Source organism: Stigmatopora argus, chromosome 2, assembly GCF_051989625.1.
Source record: "Stigmatopora argus isolate UIUO_Sarg chromosome 2, RoL_Sarg_1.0, whole genome shotgun sequence".
Taxonomy (NCBI): Eukaryota; Metazoa; Chordata; class Actinopteri; order Syngnathiformes; family Syngnathidae; genus Stigmatopora; species Stigmatopora argus.
The window spans coordinates 23168500-23189122 of NC_135388.1; the positions used below are offsets into that span (position 1 = coordinate 23168500).

Below are 20623 nucleotides of genomic sequence, written 5' to 3' on the forward strand. Positions count from 1 at the left end.
AACTGAAGTTGTTTATCTATTGTGGTTACATACATGACAATCTGGGCATGCGTTACACCAAATATGTCAATTAGTAGCTGATTTCTGACAAAAAGCTGCATCAATAATCATAGAATGTACCAGCTTTATCCTTCACTACATTAGCAGAATTAAGTTTTCAAGGGCTTGCTGCTAAATTGCACGAGAAAAACAGAAAGAACAAGAAAAAAAATACTAAAATATAAGAGAGTTAGATCTGGAAAAAAAGGCTTTTTAGTAAACATTTTAATTGAGAGCTTTAATTCTTTGTATCCAACTATTATTATCTGCAAAACATCTTTTCATATTAAAGGTGAAAAATCTTCAACAAACAAGATGTGTCTAGTTTATTTGATTCAACCTTTGTGTTTTGAGTGTGGTCATGTAATGGATTAAGATCACAATCATATTGTCAATGCTCTATACCAAGAATTGGGTACAGTAGCGAAAAATTGTACTCAAGAAAGAGTAGTGTAAAATTAAACTGATTAAATGTATCGGCGTGGGTGTTGGTTACCTTTCTGTCATTGGGTACAGCTTGGACACCCTCTATATCTCCCTGTAACATTCAAAAACTGTTAAATTCAATCTATATCACGACAGTTCCTGGCCTCAAATGGCACACATTGGCTAAAATACTAGATATATTTGCAGTTTATAAGGCCTGTAGAGTTGTACATTTTACATCTACAGAGAAGTTGATGGTGATACACTTACATCATGAGGAGGATAAGCAGATGTATAAACATCTTTGTCAAGCAGACTGGAAAGACCTGCGAAAATCAGTATTATAATCCAAAACATGGCATTTCAAGTTGTCAATAAAAATAGAGTTGTCAGTGTGTTGAACAATGGCCTGCATGTTGTGGGCCAATTTTCTTGTGCTGTCAAAATCTTAACCAGTATAAGTTAGTACCAAGCAAAATGGCCTTTTAGATTATTCATTCATTCATTTTCTGAACCGCTTTACCCTCACTAGGGTCGCGGGGAGTGCTGGAGCCTATCCCAGCTGACTTCGGGCCAGAGACGGGGAACACCCTGAATCGGTGACCAGCCGATTGCAGGGCACGAGGAGACGCAAAACCATTCACTCTCACACTCATAGTTAGGGGATATTTAGTGTCCAATCAGCCTACCATGTATGTTTTTTGGAATGTGGGAGGAAACCAAAGTACCCAAAGAAAAACCACGCAGACCCGGGGAGAATATGCAAACTCCACACAGGTGGACCGACCTGGATTTGAACCCAGGTCTCCCACTGTGAGGCTGACGCGCTTACCACTTTTCCGCCGGGCTGCCTGCCTTTTAGATTAGTTTTTGTTAATTTTATGGACAAACGCAAGCATGAACTTTGCAAGAAAGGAAGGATGAATTGCTTAGAAGTGTGAGCAAAAGCCTGTCTTTGGCACCAACGAGCAGGCTTCTTTCCATTATTTTTAAATGTTTGCTGGCACAGTTATTATTATTAGAGAATGAACTGTGCCAGCAAACAGTTAAAAATAATGGAAAGAAGCCTGCTCGTTGGTGCCAAAGACAGGCTTTTGCTCACACTTCTAAGCATTTCATCCTTCTTTCCTTTCTCTGACGGAAGGAGAAACTTCTATACTGTGCTGAAGGTTGAACTGAATTGAATTGAATGCTTTTATTGTCATTATACAAGTATGAGATTTAAGGCTTCACCACGAAGGGCATAAATAACAGTAATAAAACAAACAGATAAATAATCAATACATAATAATAAGTAAACAATCAATAAATAATAATAAATAAACAATCAATACATAAATAATAAATATCTAAGTAGCCAACATAGATAAGTAGTCAACATGAATAGTGGTAGAGTACCTGGAGGAACTGACTAACTCCCCTGCGGCACCCAGCCAGCCCACTACAGCTCCTCTGAGCACACAGGCGCTTGTTTGGGAGCCGACCTTACCGCAACCCCGCCGTTACGAGGGAGAACCCGGCAATTGTAGAAAGTTCTTGCACAAGTGCTCCTTGGTATTTGACCAATAGTCACTTAACTTTTCGGTTGATCGCGCCCGATGAGTCTTCTCGACGGTAGGGCATCCACTTGGGCCATTGCAGTAAACAATGCTCGAGCGACCATCTGTGACTTGTTTGACGCTTTTAAAGCGGAGTTTGTCAAGGTTTTTGATCACTTGGTCAGGAGCTGGGAACTGGCTGGACTTTATTCATGGAAATCTGACAGTGGCTGCCTTAACGATTCAATTTCGAATATTGGCTGTGAAATGTGGATTTAACGATGCGGCACTATGCGGAATCTTTCGTCGTGGACTTTCTTCCAGCTGCTCGGGATGACAAAACCAAGATGGAGGAGCTATTCGCTTTGGCAACCCCATCTCATCTCATCTAATTTTCCTCCGCTTTATCCAAAGTCGGGTCGCAGGGGCAGCAGCTTCAGCAGGGAAGCCCAGACTTCACTCTCCTCAGCCACTTCATTCAGCTCTTCCGGGAGTATCCCAAGGCGTTCCCGGGCCAGCCGGGAGACATAGTCTCCCCAGCGTGTCCGAGGTCGGCCCTGTGGCCTCCTCCCGGTGGGATGTGCCTGGAACACCTCCCGAGGTAGGCATCCAGGGGGAATCCTGATCAGATGCCCGAGTCAACTCATCTGGCTCCTCTCGATCCGGAGGAGTAGCGGCTCTACTCCGAGCCCCTCCCGGATGACCGAGCTTCTCACCTTATCTCTAAGGGAGAGTCCGGACATCCTGCGGAGGAAACTCATTTCAGCCGCTTGTATCCGGGATCTTGTTCTTTCGGTTACGACCCACACCTCGTGACCATAGATGAGGGTGGGAACGTAGACCGACCAGTAAATAGAGAGCTTCGCCTTTTGGCTCAGCTCGCTCTTGACTACGACAGACCGGTGCAGAGTCCGCATCACTGCAGACGCTGCACCGATCCGCCTGTCGATCTCCCACTCCATTCTTCCCTCACTCGTGAACAAGAACCCAAGATACTTAAACTCCTCCACCTGGGGAAGGACCTGGTCCCTGACCCGGAGAGGGCATGCTACTTTTTTCAAACTGAGGACCATGGTCTCAGATTTGGAGGTGCTGAATCTCATCCCGACCGCTTCATACTCGGTTGCAAACCGTTCCAGCGAGAGTTGGAGATCACGGCCTGATGGAGCCAACAGAACCACATCATCTGCAAAAAGAAGGGATGCAATACTGAGGCCACCAAACCGGACCCCCTCAACGCCACGGCTGCACCTAAATATTCTGTCCATAAAAGTGATGAACAGAATGGGTGACATAGGGCAGCCCTGGTGGAGTCCAACCCCCACTGGAAACGGATCCGATTTACTGCCGGCTACACAGGCCAGACTCTGACACCGGTCATACAAGGACCGGACCCCGCGTAACAGGGGTTCCGGAACCCCATACTCCCAGAGTAGCCCCCCACAAGACTGCCCAGGGGAAACAGTCGAACGCCTTCTCCAAGTCCACAAAGCACATGAAGACTGGTTGGGCAAACTCCCATGACCCCTCGAGGACCCTGCTGAGGGTGTAGAGGTGATCCACTGTTCCACAGCCAGGACGAAAACCACACTGCTCCTTCTAAATCCGAGATTCGACCTCCCGGTGGACCCTCCTCTCCAGTACCCCGGAAGACACCTTGCCGGGGAGGCTGAGTGTGATTCCCCGGTAATTGGAACACACCCTCTGGTCCCCCTTTTTAAAAAGGGGAAACACCCCGCCGGTCTGCCAATCCAGAGGCACTGTCCCCGATGTCCACGCGATGTTGCAGAGGCGTGTCAAGCAAGACAGCCCCACAACATTCGGAGCCTTTAGAAACTTCGGGCGGATCTCATCCACCCCCGGGCCCTTGCCAACAAGGAGCTTTTTAACCACCTCAGTGATTTCAACCCTAGAGATAAGAGAGTCCACCCCAGAGTTCCCTGGCTCTGCTTCCTAATGGGAAGGCCTGTCGGTGGCCACCCGGTTGGATAATCGTCTACGGGAGCGCGAGCGAGAGCGTGCCGGGGAACGCTGGAGTCGTCAGAGACCCCCCTGCGGAGAGCTCCACAACGGCTGCGGGGGTGGATGGCGCCGCCGCATCTCCATGGAGCGGTTTCCAGACACGACTAGAGGGGAGCCCATGTAACTCGGCGGGGGGACGTCTCTCATTGGCAGAGAGCGGAGGAGATGAGCTGGCGTGAGCCTATATTGCGGCTTGACGGGCCACCGAGTGGCCACCTGTGACGCGCTGCCCTCGCGCCACCATGCTTCTATCTACTCCCCACAAGGCTTCTCGCAATGGAGGAGAAAGGACAAAGACCACTGAGGACTTCACCCCTTCATGTGAATCCCAGCGCGGCTTGTTAAAAGAATCAGGACGACAGGAGACTACGTATTAGGTTGCAAGTACATAGGGTAGTGCTGTTTGGGGAGAATCATTTCAGAGTTTCTGCTCTGACTGACACAGGGGGAGATGACTGTTTTATGGACCCATGCGTAGTCGCCGCAATTAAACGTCCACTGACCATGCTTTCCGCTCCGAAAAGAGTACAATTTTTAACCTCACTAGGATCGTGGGGGGTGCTGGAGCTGTCCTGACTGTCCTGAGCTGACTTCGGGCCAGAGGCGGGGGACACCCTGAATTGGTGACCAGCCAATCGCAGGGCACAAGGAGGCAAACAACCATTCACGCCCACACTCATACATAGGGGCAATTTAGACTGTCCAATCAGCCTAGCATGCATGTCTTTGGAACGTGGGAGGAAACCGGAGTACCCAGAGAAAACCCACGCAGGCCAGGGGAGAACATGCAAACTCCCCACAGGTGGACCGACCTGGATTTGAACCAAGGTCCCCCACTGTGAGGCCGACGTGCTAACCATTTGTTTATCGCGGTCATGTCTGGTGTACATTATCCGCAATATTCAAGGTATTACTGTAGTAGGGAAAAAAATTCTTACCCATTGAGTACATTGGGTCCTTTTGGGTGCATTTTGTCCTTTTAAGCAATTCATATACCTGGCAATGGATGGAAACCATTATGTTGGTATGTGAGCTTGCATAGTAAGTAAAATATTTTGAGTGAATTTACAATTTCTTACAACTAGATGATGATGATCATACTTACTATTGAACTCCTTGTCTTGCTGTCAAAGAAATGTTCTCGGTCAGATAAATCAAATCTAGAGATGAAAGTCAAAACAAATAGCAGTTCAGATGTCTACCCGGCAGCCCAGTGTCGGACTCACAGTTTTGGAGTCAAGGGTTCGATCCGGTCCTCAGTGTGTGGGCTTTGCATGTTCTCCCCGGGCATGCGTGGGTTTTCTCCGGGTCCACCGGTTTCCTCCCACATCCCAAAAACATGCAGAGTAACCGTAGTTAGCTGGGATAGGCTGCCCGATTGTGCAGTGGCTGTTCAGCCTGACTTTATTACAGGCAGCAAGTTACTGAGTCACCACTGAGAATGAGCTAACAGGAGAAGTTGATGAGTTCTTGCTAAAAAGCTCAGTTTCAGAAGGCAAGCTCTCAAGCATGCCTACATACAATCTGCATCTCCGGAGCAATACGTTTCCGACCCCTGGAATCCATAGTTCAAGTGCAAACAAAAATTAGCATCGCTTTGGCTGGTTCAACTCTTGAAGCATAAATATTAACAGAAACAAACTTCACCACATTTCTTAAAATAGACATGAAATAGACTCACAGGAGTGTGGTCTTTGTACATGGCCAAGAACAAGCTATATTAACCGTTGACTGTAAAAAATAACAAATAGACTGTAAAAAATAACAAATAGACTGTAAAAAATAACAAATAGACTAAAAAATAACAAATAGACTGTAAAAAATAACAAATACAGACGCTCCCCTACTTACGAACATTCAACTTACGAACAACGGTACATACGAACATGACTGCAAATTGCGTTTAAGTCGAAAAATGTTCGTAAGTCCAATTTTGTATTTTTTTTCCGAGTAGTGCTTCTTTCCGCCGCTAATACGCCTGGCGCTGTGAGGGCTCAGCTCACCCAGCATCTACCTTCTTCGTTGCAATGCGGAAGTGCGTGAACGTATCTCCAGTGGGCAAAGAACCTTTTTCATTTGTATCATTAAATATCTCGTGCATCCATTATTGAATATGGTTGGTAAAAAGCGAAATGCTTCTATTGAGGGAGTTGCAAGGAAGAGGCAAGCAATTTCATTTGAAACGAGTGGCAATAATAACGAAGCTGCTTGATGCGCGTGAGAGTGGTGATTGTTTCACGGGCATACAACTTCAATCGTTCGACCGTCAGTACCATTTATAAACAGAAAGATGGAGCAGCAGGACCCAAATCTTGAACGTTGCACAAAGTTTGCAAATCAATTGAATGATGCCATACAGTGCTACCGCATCATTTATGATGAAAAAAGAAGAAAACTGTGCAATCGTCGTTAGATCGCTTCTTTCGGCCAGTTTTTAATACATAAATCTCTCTCTCTATACAGTACTGTACATATTCTCTCCATTTTATTAAATGTTTTTTCAGTACAAACCAATGTGTGTTACTTATACAAGCCTTAAACATACAAATGCACTTATATAAACCTTCAATATACTTATATAGGCCTTAAACATAAATTATAATACAAAATATAGCACTGAATCAACTTACAAACAAATTCAACTTATGAACAATCGCTCGGCACCTAACTCGTTCGTAAGTAGGGGAGCGTCTGTAGACTGTAAAAAATAACAAATAGACTGTAAAAAATAACAAATAGATATTTCGACATTAGACCCAATATAGCCGCCACAACATCTTAAACTTCTGGTAAGAAAATTGTAATTTCTGTCATTAAGAAACAACAGGTTCTTGTCAAGATAGACTTTTTTTTCAAATTTAATAATTTCATATTTTGCATTTACAAAGACAGGCATATTAACTTCCTTATGATATTGACCCAAATAATGTGCAATCCAGCAGACGATCGTTTGGATTCATACAGTGTCTCAGAAATACAATGTGCGATGATTTTCCCTTCAAAGTAACACGTGTACTCCTATTAAAGCCATGAATATGGAGGTGAAAATTGTGAATCGGGACGTATTATACGAAAGAAATTGTAACATTCAATGATTTTTACGCAATTTTAAGGGTGCGGCCTATGCACGGAGGCGGCTTATTCGCAGAGGCGGCTTATATGCGAGAAAATACGGTACATTAGATTTAGATATTAATGCATTTCAGTGTTTTCATATGCTAATTTGTAACTGTAATATTTAATAAATACACTTCTTGATAAAGGGCGGCCCGGTGGGGCGAGTTGTTAGCGCGTCGGCCTCTGGGATCCTGGGTTCAAATCCAGGTCATGGCCATCTGTGTGGAGTTTGCCTGTTCTCCCCGATCCTGTGTGGGTTTCCTCCAGGTACTCCGGTTTCCTCCCACATTATAAAAACATGCATGGTAGTCTGATTTGACACTCTAAATTGCCTCTAGGTATGGGTGTGAGTGTGCATGGTTGTGTCTCCTTGTGCCCAGCGATCGGCTGGCCACCGATTCAGGGTGTCCCCAGCTTCTGGCCCGGAGCTAGCTGGGATTGACTCCAGCACCCCCCGCGGCCCTAATGAGGATAAAGCAGTTCAGAAAAGGAGATCACACTTCTTGATAATTGTACTTGAGTACTCTTATTTTTGCATAGGCACGAAAACATGTAATATGCTCTTAATAATAGGGGTAATCCTACTTCGCATTTTTTCGATTATCCCCATGTCTGGTCTACATATTCTGTGAAAATTAATGGATTAGTGTATACACTTTTTTTTTCAAATTTCAGAGAACGTAACTTAGAAGCCGGCACCCCAAAGTAACATGCCACTTGCCTATATGAATGACGACATAACTCGGCGCGTTGATGCATGTTTGTTTGGTTAAGAAAGATATTTTTGATCAATCACATATCTGTGGGCGGCCCAGTGGATGATTGGCTAGCGCACTCGCCTCACCGTAACAAACCATAAAAATGCAGATCTCTACTGTCGCGTGTGCACAGTTTGCTGAAAAGTTCAACGTTCGGCACTGAGTTTAGCTGGCGATTTGGCGACTTTCATGTCCAGAAACTTAGATTTGAACTTCTTAGTAATCCCTTTGCAATGGATGTGGCAAAAAAGTACCAACCAAGCTCCAAATGGAGCTGATTGAACTATAATAGTGAAGTCAAAGTTTGATGCTGTTGGAAAATGGCGCCATGACGTCATGACGCAAGCGAATGCGGCCGATACTTTCTTTTATTTCAAAATAGAGAAAAGATAAACAGATAAAACGATAAACAACATTTATTTTGACGTCTATGAATTTCAAGAAAAAAAACGCATGTTTATTGCATAAAACGTGAAAAAACTCACTTTCCCGTCACTGCTCGCTCGGGGCACAGTCTAAACCTAGTTAAACATGCTCTGACTGGCGAGACGCTTATAGCCTTGATTTTAAATAAAACAAAATTCCACTTTGATTTTCTTTCGTTGTATTTCTTGTTCGAAAGTGACAACTATTGGAGTAATATGGACCATCGAAAGAATTTAGATATTTTGACATTAGAAGCAATACGGCTGCCACTACATCTAAAACGTCTGGTAAGAAAGTTGTAATTTCTGTAATTAGAAAGCATCAGGTTCTCATCAAGATAGACTTATTTCTTTTTTCAAATTGAATAATTTGATATTTTGCATTTACAAAGACAGGCATATTAACTTCTTTTGTGACATTGACCCTAATAATGTGCTTTTGATTCATACAGTATCTCAGAAATACCACTTGTGATGATTTTCTTAAGATTTTCCCTTCAAAGTAACACATTTGTACTCCCTATTAAAACCATGAATATGCAGGTGAAAATTGGGAATCGGGACGGCTTATATGCGAAAAATTGTAAAATTAAAAAGATTTATGGCAATTTTCAGGGTGCGGCTTATACGCGCAGGCGGATTATATGCAAGTAAATACGGTATTAGTAGTATTATTAGCAACTCGATTTTGCACGCGTGTACTTTTAACTTACCATATTTTCACACCTATAGAGCGCAATTAAAAGTCTAAAATTTTCTCTAAAATGGTCGATGCGCCCAAACGGTCGGTGCGCCTTGTCTGTGCACTAAATTCAATTTTTGTATGGCCCTGACCGCTTGAGTGACTGGTTTTATTTCTTGCCGGCATGTTACGATCAACCAAGCAGACGTTCACCCTAAAAATAGCCTCCCCGTGCATTCCAAGCATTAGGGTAAATCCATTCAAAACATCCCAGGGGAGTGGCAAGGGATCTGATATCTGTGTGCTCGCAGCGCTCTTAACCCTCAAAAACACTCTCAATACTCAAAACAGCATATTTGAGCTATACAGAGGAAATGCCTGACATGAATGACAATAGAATGCGGGTGTGAACGCTTGGAAAATGGACTGAAGCCATGGATCGAACACAATTTAACAGCTTTGCTAATGGATTGCTATCGGATGGCCAACGTAGTAGTTCGGGCAGGCAGTTTCGCACGAGTTACGTGATGATTGGGAATGAATTGTCGATGCTGATATAACAGCAAGGAGAATCAAAGGCTTGGGTGTGATGCATGACACGAGTTAAATTGGATTGTGGATGACTGGGCTCAAGTGTCGGCAAGCACTGTTGTTCGAGCTTTTCCAAAGCTGGAATCAAGTTCCCAGAATACACAACCCTGACTGACATTGGAGCCTAGCATGTTGAACGCCGAACTCTTTATATCAGTGTACCTTTTACCTTAATAAAGCATTATCAAACTTAGTTTTGCTCGTGCTGTCCTTAAAAAAAACACGATAGCGGCTAGCCTAACTTACGCTAGCAGCTAGCATAACATACGTTAGCGGATAGCATAACATATGCTGGCAGCTACTATAACATAGGTACACTAGCGGCTAGCATAACATACGCTAGCCTAGTGTCATGCTAGCGCCTTTTCTGAAGAAGCACCCAATCTATTGACAAAAACAGAAAATACACCCCCAAATGAGACTGCGCCCTATCACACGGTGCGTTTTATTGGATTGGATTGGATAACTTTATTCATCCCGTATTTGGGAAATTTCATTGTGACAGTAGCAAGAGGGTGATTAGACAGAACAACAAAGCAAAAGCACAAAGTACAAAGCAAATCAAAGTAAATGGGATCATTAAGAATCACCAAATCAAATCATTAAGAGAGAAAAGCAGCAAAAACACAAAAACGAGCAAGAGTGGACAGAGCTACCGCCACTGGCTGCCACTTGAACGGTGCCATCTTGGATGTTCACCTGAGTGGTCTGTTGAGGATTCTTCCGAAAATCGATGACCATTTCTTTTGTATTCCTGGTGTTGATGTAGAGGTGGTTTTGCCTACACCAGTCAACAAAGGCTGTGATGACTCCCCTGTACTCCAGGTCGTTCCCGTCCGTCACTCGTCCAACAATAGCCGTGTCGTCAGAGGACTTCTGGAGGTGGCAGGTGTCTGTATTATGTTTGAAGTCTGATGTGTAGAGGGAGAAGATGAGTGGGGAGAGCACTGTGCCTTGTGGGGCCCCCGTGGTGCAAGCTACCACATCAGACGTACAGTCCTGGAGTCTCAAATATTGTGGTCTGTCAGTGAAGAAGTCGATGATCCATGCGGCTAGGTGGTTCCTTACTCCAGCCTCTTCCAGTTTCCCTCTCAGTAGGACCGACTAAATGGTTTTGAACGCACTGGAGGTCAAAAAACATTCTCAGCGTGCTTCCAGTGTTCTCCAGGTGTGAAAGAGACCTGTGCATCAGGTAGGTGGTAGCATCTTCCACACCAATGCCTGGATGATAGGCGAACTGCAGAGGGTCCAGCTCTGCATTCATCAGGGGGCTGAGGTGATTGAGGATGATTCTCTCCAATGTCTTGATCAGGTGATAAGGTTAATGCTACCGGCCTGAAGTGGTTTGGCTCCCTGGGGTTAGCAGTCTTTGGAACTGGGACCACACAGGAAGTTTTCCACAAGGTGGGGACCTTCTGCAGACTGAGGTTGAGGTTGAAAATATGCAGAATCACTTTGCCAAGCTGATCCGCACACTCTCTCAGTAGTCTGGAGTTGAGGCCGTCTGGACCGGTAGCCTTCCTTGCCTCGATCTTCTTTAGCTGTTTTATCACCTGATCGACAGTAAAACAGAGACCGGTGGAAGAGGGGGAGGAAGAGGAGGAGGAGGAGAACGAGGGGGGAGAGTTGCTTCTGGTGTGGGGGGTCAGGGGAGTAGGGGCAGGACTGAATCTGTTAAAGAACTGATTCAGTTCATTGGCCCACTCCCTGTCTCCGGACTCCGGGTCTCTCTCACTGTTGCCTCCATGGCCCGCAGTTATTACGATAACATGCGAGAACTCCACAACCCCATAATGAGTTTTGTGGACATAGGAAACAAGCTACTTGCCGACAGACACGAACCAAGTTTACTGACAGACATTTGACACTTTCATTTTCATTTTTATTCGATGTTTTGCAATGTTTTCATTCATTAAAATGTTGCTGTTTTTTTTCTTTTGCCCAATCTAATAATTGAGTAATTCTGACTTCTCACAGTTTTTAAACCAAATGTTATTGTAGATGTTCTCAGTATTTTAATACAACTGAAACTTTTACTCACAGGTGCTTTTTCTTTGTTGAAAAAGGGTGGCAGAGTGATTTCACACTTTCTTGCTTGTTGGTGTTCACTTTTGGGTGCAAAGGAGATGTGACTTTATGAATGAACATCCGGATCTTTTCAACAATATTACTTGCTTGTTTTACTTCAAAAACCTACAAGGATACGATAAGAGTTATGTAACTTTAGCAACAACATTTTTTCATTATTCATGAATTTACATATAAGTCCCCTGATTTTACAATTTATTCATGCTGAATTCTGAAGACTGATAAAAGGTGAAATCTGAGTAATGTGATAACCAGCCAACAATAATAATAATAATAATAATCGGACATAACCAAGAACGAAGAAACAAAACACACTCATGTATAAGGATCGAAATCGGTGCTTGCATAAACAATTGCAAATGGACTTATTTGTGTCTACCTTGTTTGTTGGCATCTTGAGCTTCATGAACTCTGCTTCCCGACACAGAACAGCCCAAGGGGCATGGATCTTCAAAAACCCAATTCCGGCGATTTTACACTGTTTAGATTTTCAAAGGAATTGATTTCAAAATCAGTGACATTTGCAAGACGAACGTATATTTTTACTGTCTTATATTATCATAACTGTCAACCTCCGCCAATTGTTCCCCATATTAATGATTGCAATTCCCTTAATTAAGCGTAAAAAATTGTAGAAATGCAACGTGGCACATATTTAGTCACATAGAGCGCATTAAAAAGTCTCAAATTTTCTCCAAAGTGGAGAGGGTGCCCAATCAGTGTGCACTAAATTCAAGATTCTGTAGAGGTCACTGTATGATGCTGACAGCTTGACTGTCTGGGTACATTGCTTGCTGATGCGCTATATTTATATAGTGCAAAAGCGGACGTGTGAAAGGGGAATGCGGGTGGGCATATCATGCTTAAAGCATGACAATATTAGCAGGTAAAATAGGTAAAACGAGAACGGTTTTACAAAAAAAACCTACAAAAAAAAATTCTGTACAAAAATTGTTATATGCCGTACACAATTTGAAATGGGCCGGCCCGGTGGAGCGAGTGGTTAGCGCGTCGGCCTCACAGCTCTGGGATCCTGGATTCAAGTCCAGGTCGGTCCACCTGTATGGAGTTTGCATGTTCTCCCCAGGCCTGTGTGGGTTATCTCCAGGTACTCCAGTTTCCTCCCACATTCCAAAGACATGCATGGTAGGCTGATTGGACACTCTAAATTGCCCCTAGGTATGGGTGTGAGTGTGCATTGTTGTCCGTCTCCTTCTGCCCTGCGATCGGCTGGCCACCGATTCACGGTGTCCACCGCCTCTAGCCCGGAGACAGCTGGGATTGGCTCCAGCACCCCCTGCAACCCTAATGAGGATAAAGCGGTTCAGAAAATGAGATGAGAGAGATTTTTGTGTTATGCTCAAATTATAGTATTTACATATTGATCAACGGGAGTGATTCTTCACTATGGGGGCCCCAAAATAATAAAAGCTTTGAAACTGTGGGCTGCAAAGGTTGCAAGTCAGGCAGCGTATTTGGATGTGAGGGCTGCCACTCCAGACACTCGTCAATTGAAATCTGTCAGTCTCAGCAGAAGTTACATTACGTCAAACTAATGCAACTGCCAACATCCTCCACCTAGCCAAATGGTAAAACTTTGGCGATGGAAACGCATTACATTTCTAGGACATGGCACGGAAACTTTATGCAATACTACCTGACCTGTACTGCACTGCTCAGTAGAAACAAGGCTCTCTCATCTTTCCAAATTGTTCGGTATCTGCCAAATCCTTTGTTGGGCCCCATTGTACGTTGAATTTACAACAATACTAACTATGTAATGAAATTGTAGGTAGAGGTTTACATAGCACAACTGCCATATTTATGTGAATAGGACGAAGGCTCTACCTCACTACTCAATATTCAGCATAATTTCACACCCCCAGCAAGATACTCGTTAAGGCATAAAATTTCACCCAAACAGTCACCACTTGTTTTCTGGACTCAACTTCGATCACGTGTTTAAGGCTTCCTGTGGGGAGTGTTCTGGGAATATAGGGTATCGGGTCCCCTCATGTGAGCGGCTCAGTCACTGTACGGCTGGTCTAAGGGTTTGGGCCTCACTGCTGGCAGTAAACAAAGTTTTGTTTCCAACAAAGGTTGTACTCCACCAATGGTGCTCTTTGTCAGCTAATATGTTAATAACTTTTACATACAGACTATACACGTGCAGCTGAGGTATGAAGGTTGTTTGGTATAGTGACTCAGTAATACATCCTATCTATTTCAGATAATGTGGATCTGTTGGCTTTATCAGGACGCTATCTTCAACTCTCACTTTAGTGTTTCGCAGCTAAGTGTGAAGCTGTTAGTTGAGAATCACAACCTCCGAAACTGAGACCCTGGTTGTTGGCCGGAAGAACGTGGAATTCCTTCTACGAAACAGATTTTGTATCGCTATTTACCGGCCAATATACCTTCCTCACCAATGGTCACCAGAAGTAGGTTGTGTCTGAAAGATGGATATAAAGTGTTATGAAGCTGGGTGGCGGAGCGGAGTTGGACATATGTTCAGGAGACGATGCTTGAGAGGAACCGGCAGGAGCCGGCACTTGAGAGCGACTAGTAGGAGACAGTGTTTGAGAGCAACTAGCAGGAACTGGCCCTTGAGAACAATGAACAAGAGTTTGACGCTTGAGAACAGAGCAGGAACTGGCAATGAGCAATGAGCAGGAGCCAACTGATTGGACGCTCTAAATTGCCCCTAAGTATGCGTGTGGGCATGAATGGTTGTCCGTCTCCTCATACCCAGCCTGCGATCGGCTGAACACCGATTCAGGGTGTCACCTGCCTCTGGCCTGGAGTCAGCTGGGATAGGTTCCAGCACCCCCCACAGCCTTAGTGAGGATAAGGCGGTTGAGAAAATGAATGAATGGATGTTTAATGTCACACTTGATGGCTGGGCAGTTATTTGAGACACAAGCATATTAATACATTAAACAATTCTACAAAATGGCAAATTTCCATAATATGTCCACTCCCCTTTATAATGATGCCAATTTGATACTTTATCTGTAATTAATATATATGAATCAGACATATAACAATAATGCATAATGTGAATTTTAAACTCATTAAAACAAGTTCTTACCTCGTCAGCTTTTTCCAATTCCAAACCAGTCTCTAGTAGGTTTTTTTCAAACTCTTCCCGCTTATTTTGCTTGTCATCTTCATCGGAGGTAATATCTGGGACTTCTTTTGGCTGTAAAGGTGCACGGCTACCTCTCATGCTCAAAGTACGTTGAATTTGGCGGATGAAGTTGTTCTCTTTCATTTTGGGTGATTTTTGCCAAATATTTGTGGGTTTTGCTATTTGGTAAGTAAGCACATAGTCGACTCGCCGTTGCCCATCCTCAAAGTATGGGCCTAACTTAGGGTACAATAGCGCTCTGTCATCAGCATTAAGACTTTTCATTGCCTGGCAAAAGAAAGAAAGGAAAAGGGAAAAAGAAAAGGAAAGGAAAAGAAAGAATTTGAGTAATTGTGCATGCAATTAACATTTATACTTTTCTTACCCCACACACACTTTTGTGATTAGGTACCCGGACGTTTCGTCGACGGATGTTTGGTCGATGGACAGTTCGACGAACGGACGTTTCGTCCAAAGGACGTTTCATCGAACGGACGTTTCGTCGAACGGATGTTTTGTCGAACGGACGTTTGGTCGACGGATTTGCCTCCGGACATTTCGTCGAACGGACAATTCGTCGCCGGATTTGCTCGCTCTCAAAATTATAATCGTGAGAGAGAGAGAGAGTTTACTGTTGAAAGCGATCAACCAGGTAATCTCTCGCTCTCAAAATTATAATCATGAGAGAGAGAGTGAGTTTGTAATTGCATTGACAATGTAAGAGCATTAATATCTAAATATCTTATTTCAAAATTATCAATAAATTGCATATTATTGGCGTGTGTACATGTTATTCGTCGCCGGATTCGCTCGCTCGCTCCCAGATTCGCTCGTATTGGCGTGTGTGCATGTTTTTCAAACTACGGCCCGTGGGCCATATACGGCCCCTTAGGCTTTTTAATCCGGCCCGCCGACGTTGTCCAAATTATAGTAAAAATCAATGACCTCATTCATTTCCCTTTGCCCTGCAATACCCTCGTTTCCCCGATAGAGGACGCACTAGTCTAGACCTTTGTTGGAGTGTAACCTGGAGAACAACATGCCACTCATCACTCTCAATTTAAAGACTGCTTTCTTTCATTGTATAATAATATGTTCTTAATGTTGAAAGTAAATTTGAAAATAAATTTTCACCTTCAATTGTGTCTTTTTTCTTACATTTCAATCCCCAGGTTTGATAAATTAAATTGCGTGTCGAAATGCTCCTGGCCCGGCCGGCCCCTGTCAAATTTTAGTATCCATTCTGGCCCGCAAGTCAAAAAGTTTGCCCACCAAAGAGGCAAGTTTGTCTACACTATAGACAAACTTGCCTCTTTTATACTATTATTGTCCCAAATTAAACACATTATCAATACGCTGCCATTGACGGCGGTAAACGTCCAATTCATGTTGACTGAGGTGCAGATCTTCACGGACATTTCCAACCTTTCACTGGAACAAGCCTCCGTCCCAGCATGTCTGAAATCGGCCACCATCATCCCAGTACCCAAGAAGTCACCCACTAACAATCTGGGCCACCACCTCAGTAGCTCTCACACCAATCATTACTAAGTGCTTTGAAAAATTGGTACTGAAAGACATCAACGCCTGTCTTTCCCTCATCTACGACCCACATCAGTTCTCATATCGGTCAAACAGATCCATCAAAGATGCAATAACAACCGCCCTCCACGCTGCACTGAGCCACCTTGAGAAAAGAGGGAGGTATGTCAGAATGGTTTTCATCGACTACAGCTCAGCCTTTAACACAGGGGTCCCCAAACTTTTTCCTGTGAGGGCCACATAACTTTTCCCTTCTCTGATGGGGGGCCGGTGTCAGTTTGTAACAGAAGTGTGACGATCGTAGGGAAGCTTAAAAAATTTATTGTTTTCCAGAAAGCCACACATAACCAAATAACCCTTTCCAGGTTCTTTACAGAAAAAGTCAGGAAACAAATAATAACAATATTAATAAAATAAATAATAACTAAATAACCCTCTCTGAGTTCTTCACAGAAAAAACAGGAAATAAATAACACTATTTATGAAATAAATAATATCTAAATAACTCTCTCTGGGTTCTTCATAGAAAAAAAGCCATGGAACATTAACTTTCTGTTGTGCCATGCACACTCTTCTCCCTTTGCCCTGACGAAGTTTATGCACGACACCACAACCTTCATTACAGAATCCCACGTCAACACTTTGCAGCACAGTGCTTGCTGGTGAATTAGGCAGTGGACTCGTAGCCGGGCGGTGAGACCCCTTTTTTCCAACTCCCGGTTCATGCGTCCTATTAAACCGCGAGTTTCGCCCACCATGCTAGGAGCCCCGTCAGTCGTGATGCTAGCCAGCTTTGACCAGTCCAGGTCCAACTTCTCCATGGTTTGGCACACTTTGTCAAAAATATCCTCTCTCGTTGTGGTCCCTTTGAGACTTTGGAGGGCTGCCAGATCCTTGCATATCTCAAAGTTTGCGCTAACTCCACGAATAAAAATGAGCAGTTGCGCTGTGTCTTGCACGTCCGTGCTTTCATCCAGTGCTAATGAAAAAAAGTCAAATTCTTTCGTCTTCTGCTGCAGCTGGGCATATACATTACTCCAGATTTCTTCAACGCGTCTCGTGATTGTACTCGCCGACAGACTTACGGCATTAAATGCATCTTTCTTCTCGGGACACACTTCCTCCACGACAACATCCATACATTTCTTAAAAAACTCTCTGTCAGTGAAAGGCTTACCGTTGCTTGCTATCAGTTTAGCAACCCGAAAGCTGGCCCGAACGGATGCCTGCTTCAGCTGAGCTTGACGTAGAAATGTAGTCTGCTGAGATAATAGTCCAACTTTTCGCTTTGAGAGTTTGTCTGCTCGTATTTGGCCTTGCACGCTATCGTACTTGTCTTTGTGACGGGATTCATAGTGCCGGCGAAGATTGTATTCTTTGAATACTGCCACCGTCTCTTGACAGATGAGACAAACAGCCTTTTCTTTGCATTGAACAAAAAAATAATCGTTTGTCCACTGCAGGTTAAATACCCTGCATTCTGAATCATTTTTTCTCTTAACTAACCTTTTCGCCATTATTCCGTTCTCAAACAGGTTCAGGTTGCACAGTTTTTATATGCTTGAATAGCATCGCAATAGCGATGGTACCAGGGCTCCGCCCTCACCTGCGATCGTCCAGATGTCTCGCTAACACTCTGCTCACGCATGCAACGGTGGAAGTGCCCACATGCATCAAAGGCAAACACTCTCCCCGCGCGTGTCACCAAAGGAGCAATGCGAAGGCCCGCTTCACTGGGATGATTTGTGGGCTCAGCAGGGGTGCAATGAACAAAACACAAGAGTAAAACGTCCCAGTCTTCAAGGCCAAATAGGAAAAAAATCCGATAGCGTCTCTGGTATTGTTCAGAGGGCCGGTCCAAATGTGCCCGCGGGCCGTAGTTTGGTGACCCCTGCTTTAACACCATAAGACCGCACATTCTTATCCCCAAGTTAGCCAACTTGGGGATCCCGCCTTCCACATGCTCCTGTATTGAAGACTTCCTGACCAACCGACCCCAGCACGTAAAGCTGGGTCGCCACCTGTCACCTGCCCGAACACTCAGCACCGGCTCGCCCCAAGGCTGTGTACTGAGTCCACTCCTCTACTCGCTCTACACACACGACTGCAGACCCACGCACCCTGAGAAAATCATTGTAACATTTGCAGACGATGCAACGGTGGTGGGATGATAGCCGGGGAGAATGAGACAGCCTAGAGAGATGAGGTCCTCAGACTCAGCAAGTGGTGCGCTCTCAACAACTTGGCGCTGAACGTCTCCAAAACCAGAGAATTCATCCTGGACTTGCGACAGAACAAGGCTGCTCCGTCGCCCCTGTATATTAAAAGCAAACGTGTGGAGCAAGTAGAGACTTTCAAATTCCTAGGAGTCTACATGATCTCACTTGGGCGGCAAACACCACAGCACTCATCAGAAAGGCGCAGCAGATGCTACATTTTCTGAGAGTACTCAGGAAGGAGCAACTGTCAATATATATATATATATATATATATATATATATATATATATATATATATATATATATATATATATATATACCGTATTTTCACGACTATAAGGCGTGCATAAAAGTAAAAAAAAATCTCCAAAATAGACAGGGTGCCGTATAATCCAGTGCGCTTTATATATGGACCAATACTAAAATTGTTATCACGATAAAATAAAATTAATCAGTCGATAGGACAACTACGGAAACCAGCCCCCTACTCTACTATTTTCCCGTAGATAAAGTACTGCGCAGTGACTGCTGGGATATAGAGTTCTTAATACACCCAGTTCTTCAATACAGTTAGTATGATGGCGACCACACAAATTTGGTGCTGGCCGTCATTTCGGCTGTATTTACAAAAGAAATCCTGCCGCTAAATGTTGGCGTCAACAGAGCATTCAAAGCTAGACTGTGAACTATGTATATATATTATATATAATAACTCGGAGCTTGCCGTCATTCCCGGAGGCTTAAGAACTACAACCGCGGGACCCAGCGTTTTGGAAGACTCATTTGGGCAATTGTTTAATTCGGACACAGAAAATGAGGACTTTGATGGATTTGTGTGTGATGATGACGTGAGTAAGTTGTGAAATGTCTAAATAAAGTACAACCGAACTCAGTTTTGCTTCCGTTGCCTTTTTAAAGCGTGTTTTTAGCGTGTGGGTGTTGCGCGCAAGAACTATATTTCCCAGCAGTCACTGCGCACCGGAACCCGGAAATAAGCTGCTTCCGGTAGCCAGCGCTATTGCGTTTCGAGGTTCATCCATATATAATATATAATATATATGCGTCTAATGAAATGGTGCGTGCTTTGTGTGTCTAAAATACAGAAATAGCACTCGTTACTGACACTGCGGCGTAAAATACGATGCGCCAAATAGTCGTGAAAATACGGTATATATATATATATATATATATATATATATATCAGTGGCGGGCCGTCAGGGCCTTCAAGGCCTTCTCTGCTGGCCTAAGAAATATCTGAATCATATTATATTTTGTCCATCAATACGTACTTATTATTCCAAATGGTCTCTTAGCTTCCTTTCATTGCTTTTCCACCTGGTTGCACTGCTTCCAAATGTGTGTTTTCATATTGAAGCATTTAACCAATCACATTTCAGCCATTATTTGTTGCCAGATCAGATCTGCCTCAAAGCCTGCACAATCAGTTCTTGCGGGCTCTGCTGCATTAAACTAGACTGTTGCTTTTAACCAATCAGATTTTGAGTTGGCAACCCCACAATGATTTTTCATAGGCGTTAGCATTTTGCTGGCTGGGACATGTCATTGCTTTCACAAACTATGATTGGCTAGTAGGCGGGCCAAAGCAGTACCGAGGCAGCCGAGATCGCAAACTCCACCCACTATGACAGAAGCAAAAACAAATAGATTCTGTTTGCTCACAAAGAAATGAAAAAAATGGACATCATTAAGAAAGGGCGGTCAACTCCGAAGCTAGCAAGCCTGTTACAGCCGGGAAAATGGTGTGTGGGGCACTTTCAGCGCGCTAACTTAGCTCCACAAGCAAATAGTATATTGTTGTTTTGATTTAAAGCCATTTTCAAAACGGACTATGCCAGAAATATGACAGGACAGGCTCGACTTTCATCATTAGCTTCGATGGCGATAGGAAAGAAGGAAGAAAGAAAGGAGGATGGATATTGTGTAAAAAGGATTTTTGGTGAGTAAAATTACAAATATGGCTATATTCCTAAATAATATTTCAATTGTGGGCCAAGTTCTGATATCTGAAAAGCTCCAGTGTTTGTA

At 43.8% G+C, this 20623-nt stretch overlaps 1 protein-coding gene across 7 annotated transcripts in view; it reads right to left on the reverse strand.

Moving 5' to 3' along the window:
* ano1a (anoctamin 1, calcium activated chloride channel a) overlaps positions 1-20623 on the reverse strand; it is a 111940-nt gene that overhangs the window by 71049 nt on the left and 20268 nt on the right. For all 7 annotated transcript variants that reach the window (XM_077594579.1, XM_077594588.1, XM_077594561.1 and 4 more), the window contains 7 exons: positions 14778-15104; positions 12066-12164; positions 11640-11791; positions 5131-5185; positions 4964-5021; positions 736-791; positions 536-577 (listed from right to left, as the gene is read on the reverse strand). In XM_077594579.1, the coding sequence (XP_077450705.1) occupies positions 536-577; positions 736-791; positions 4964-5021; positions 5131-5185; positions 11640-11791; positions 12066-12164; positions 14778-15104 (789 nt within the window). The remainder of the gene's footprint in view (positions 1-535; positions 578-735; positions 792-4963; positions 5022-5130; positions 5186-11639; positions 11792-12065; positions 12165-14777; positions 15105-20623) is intronic.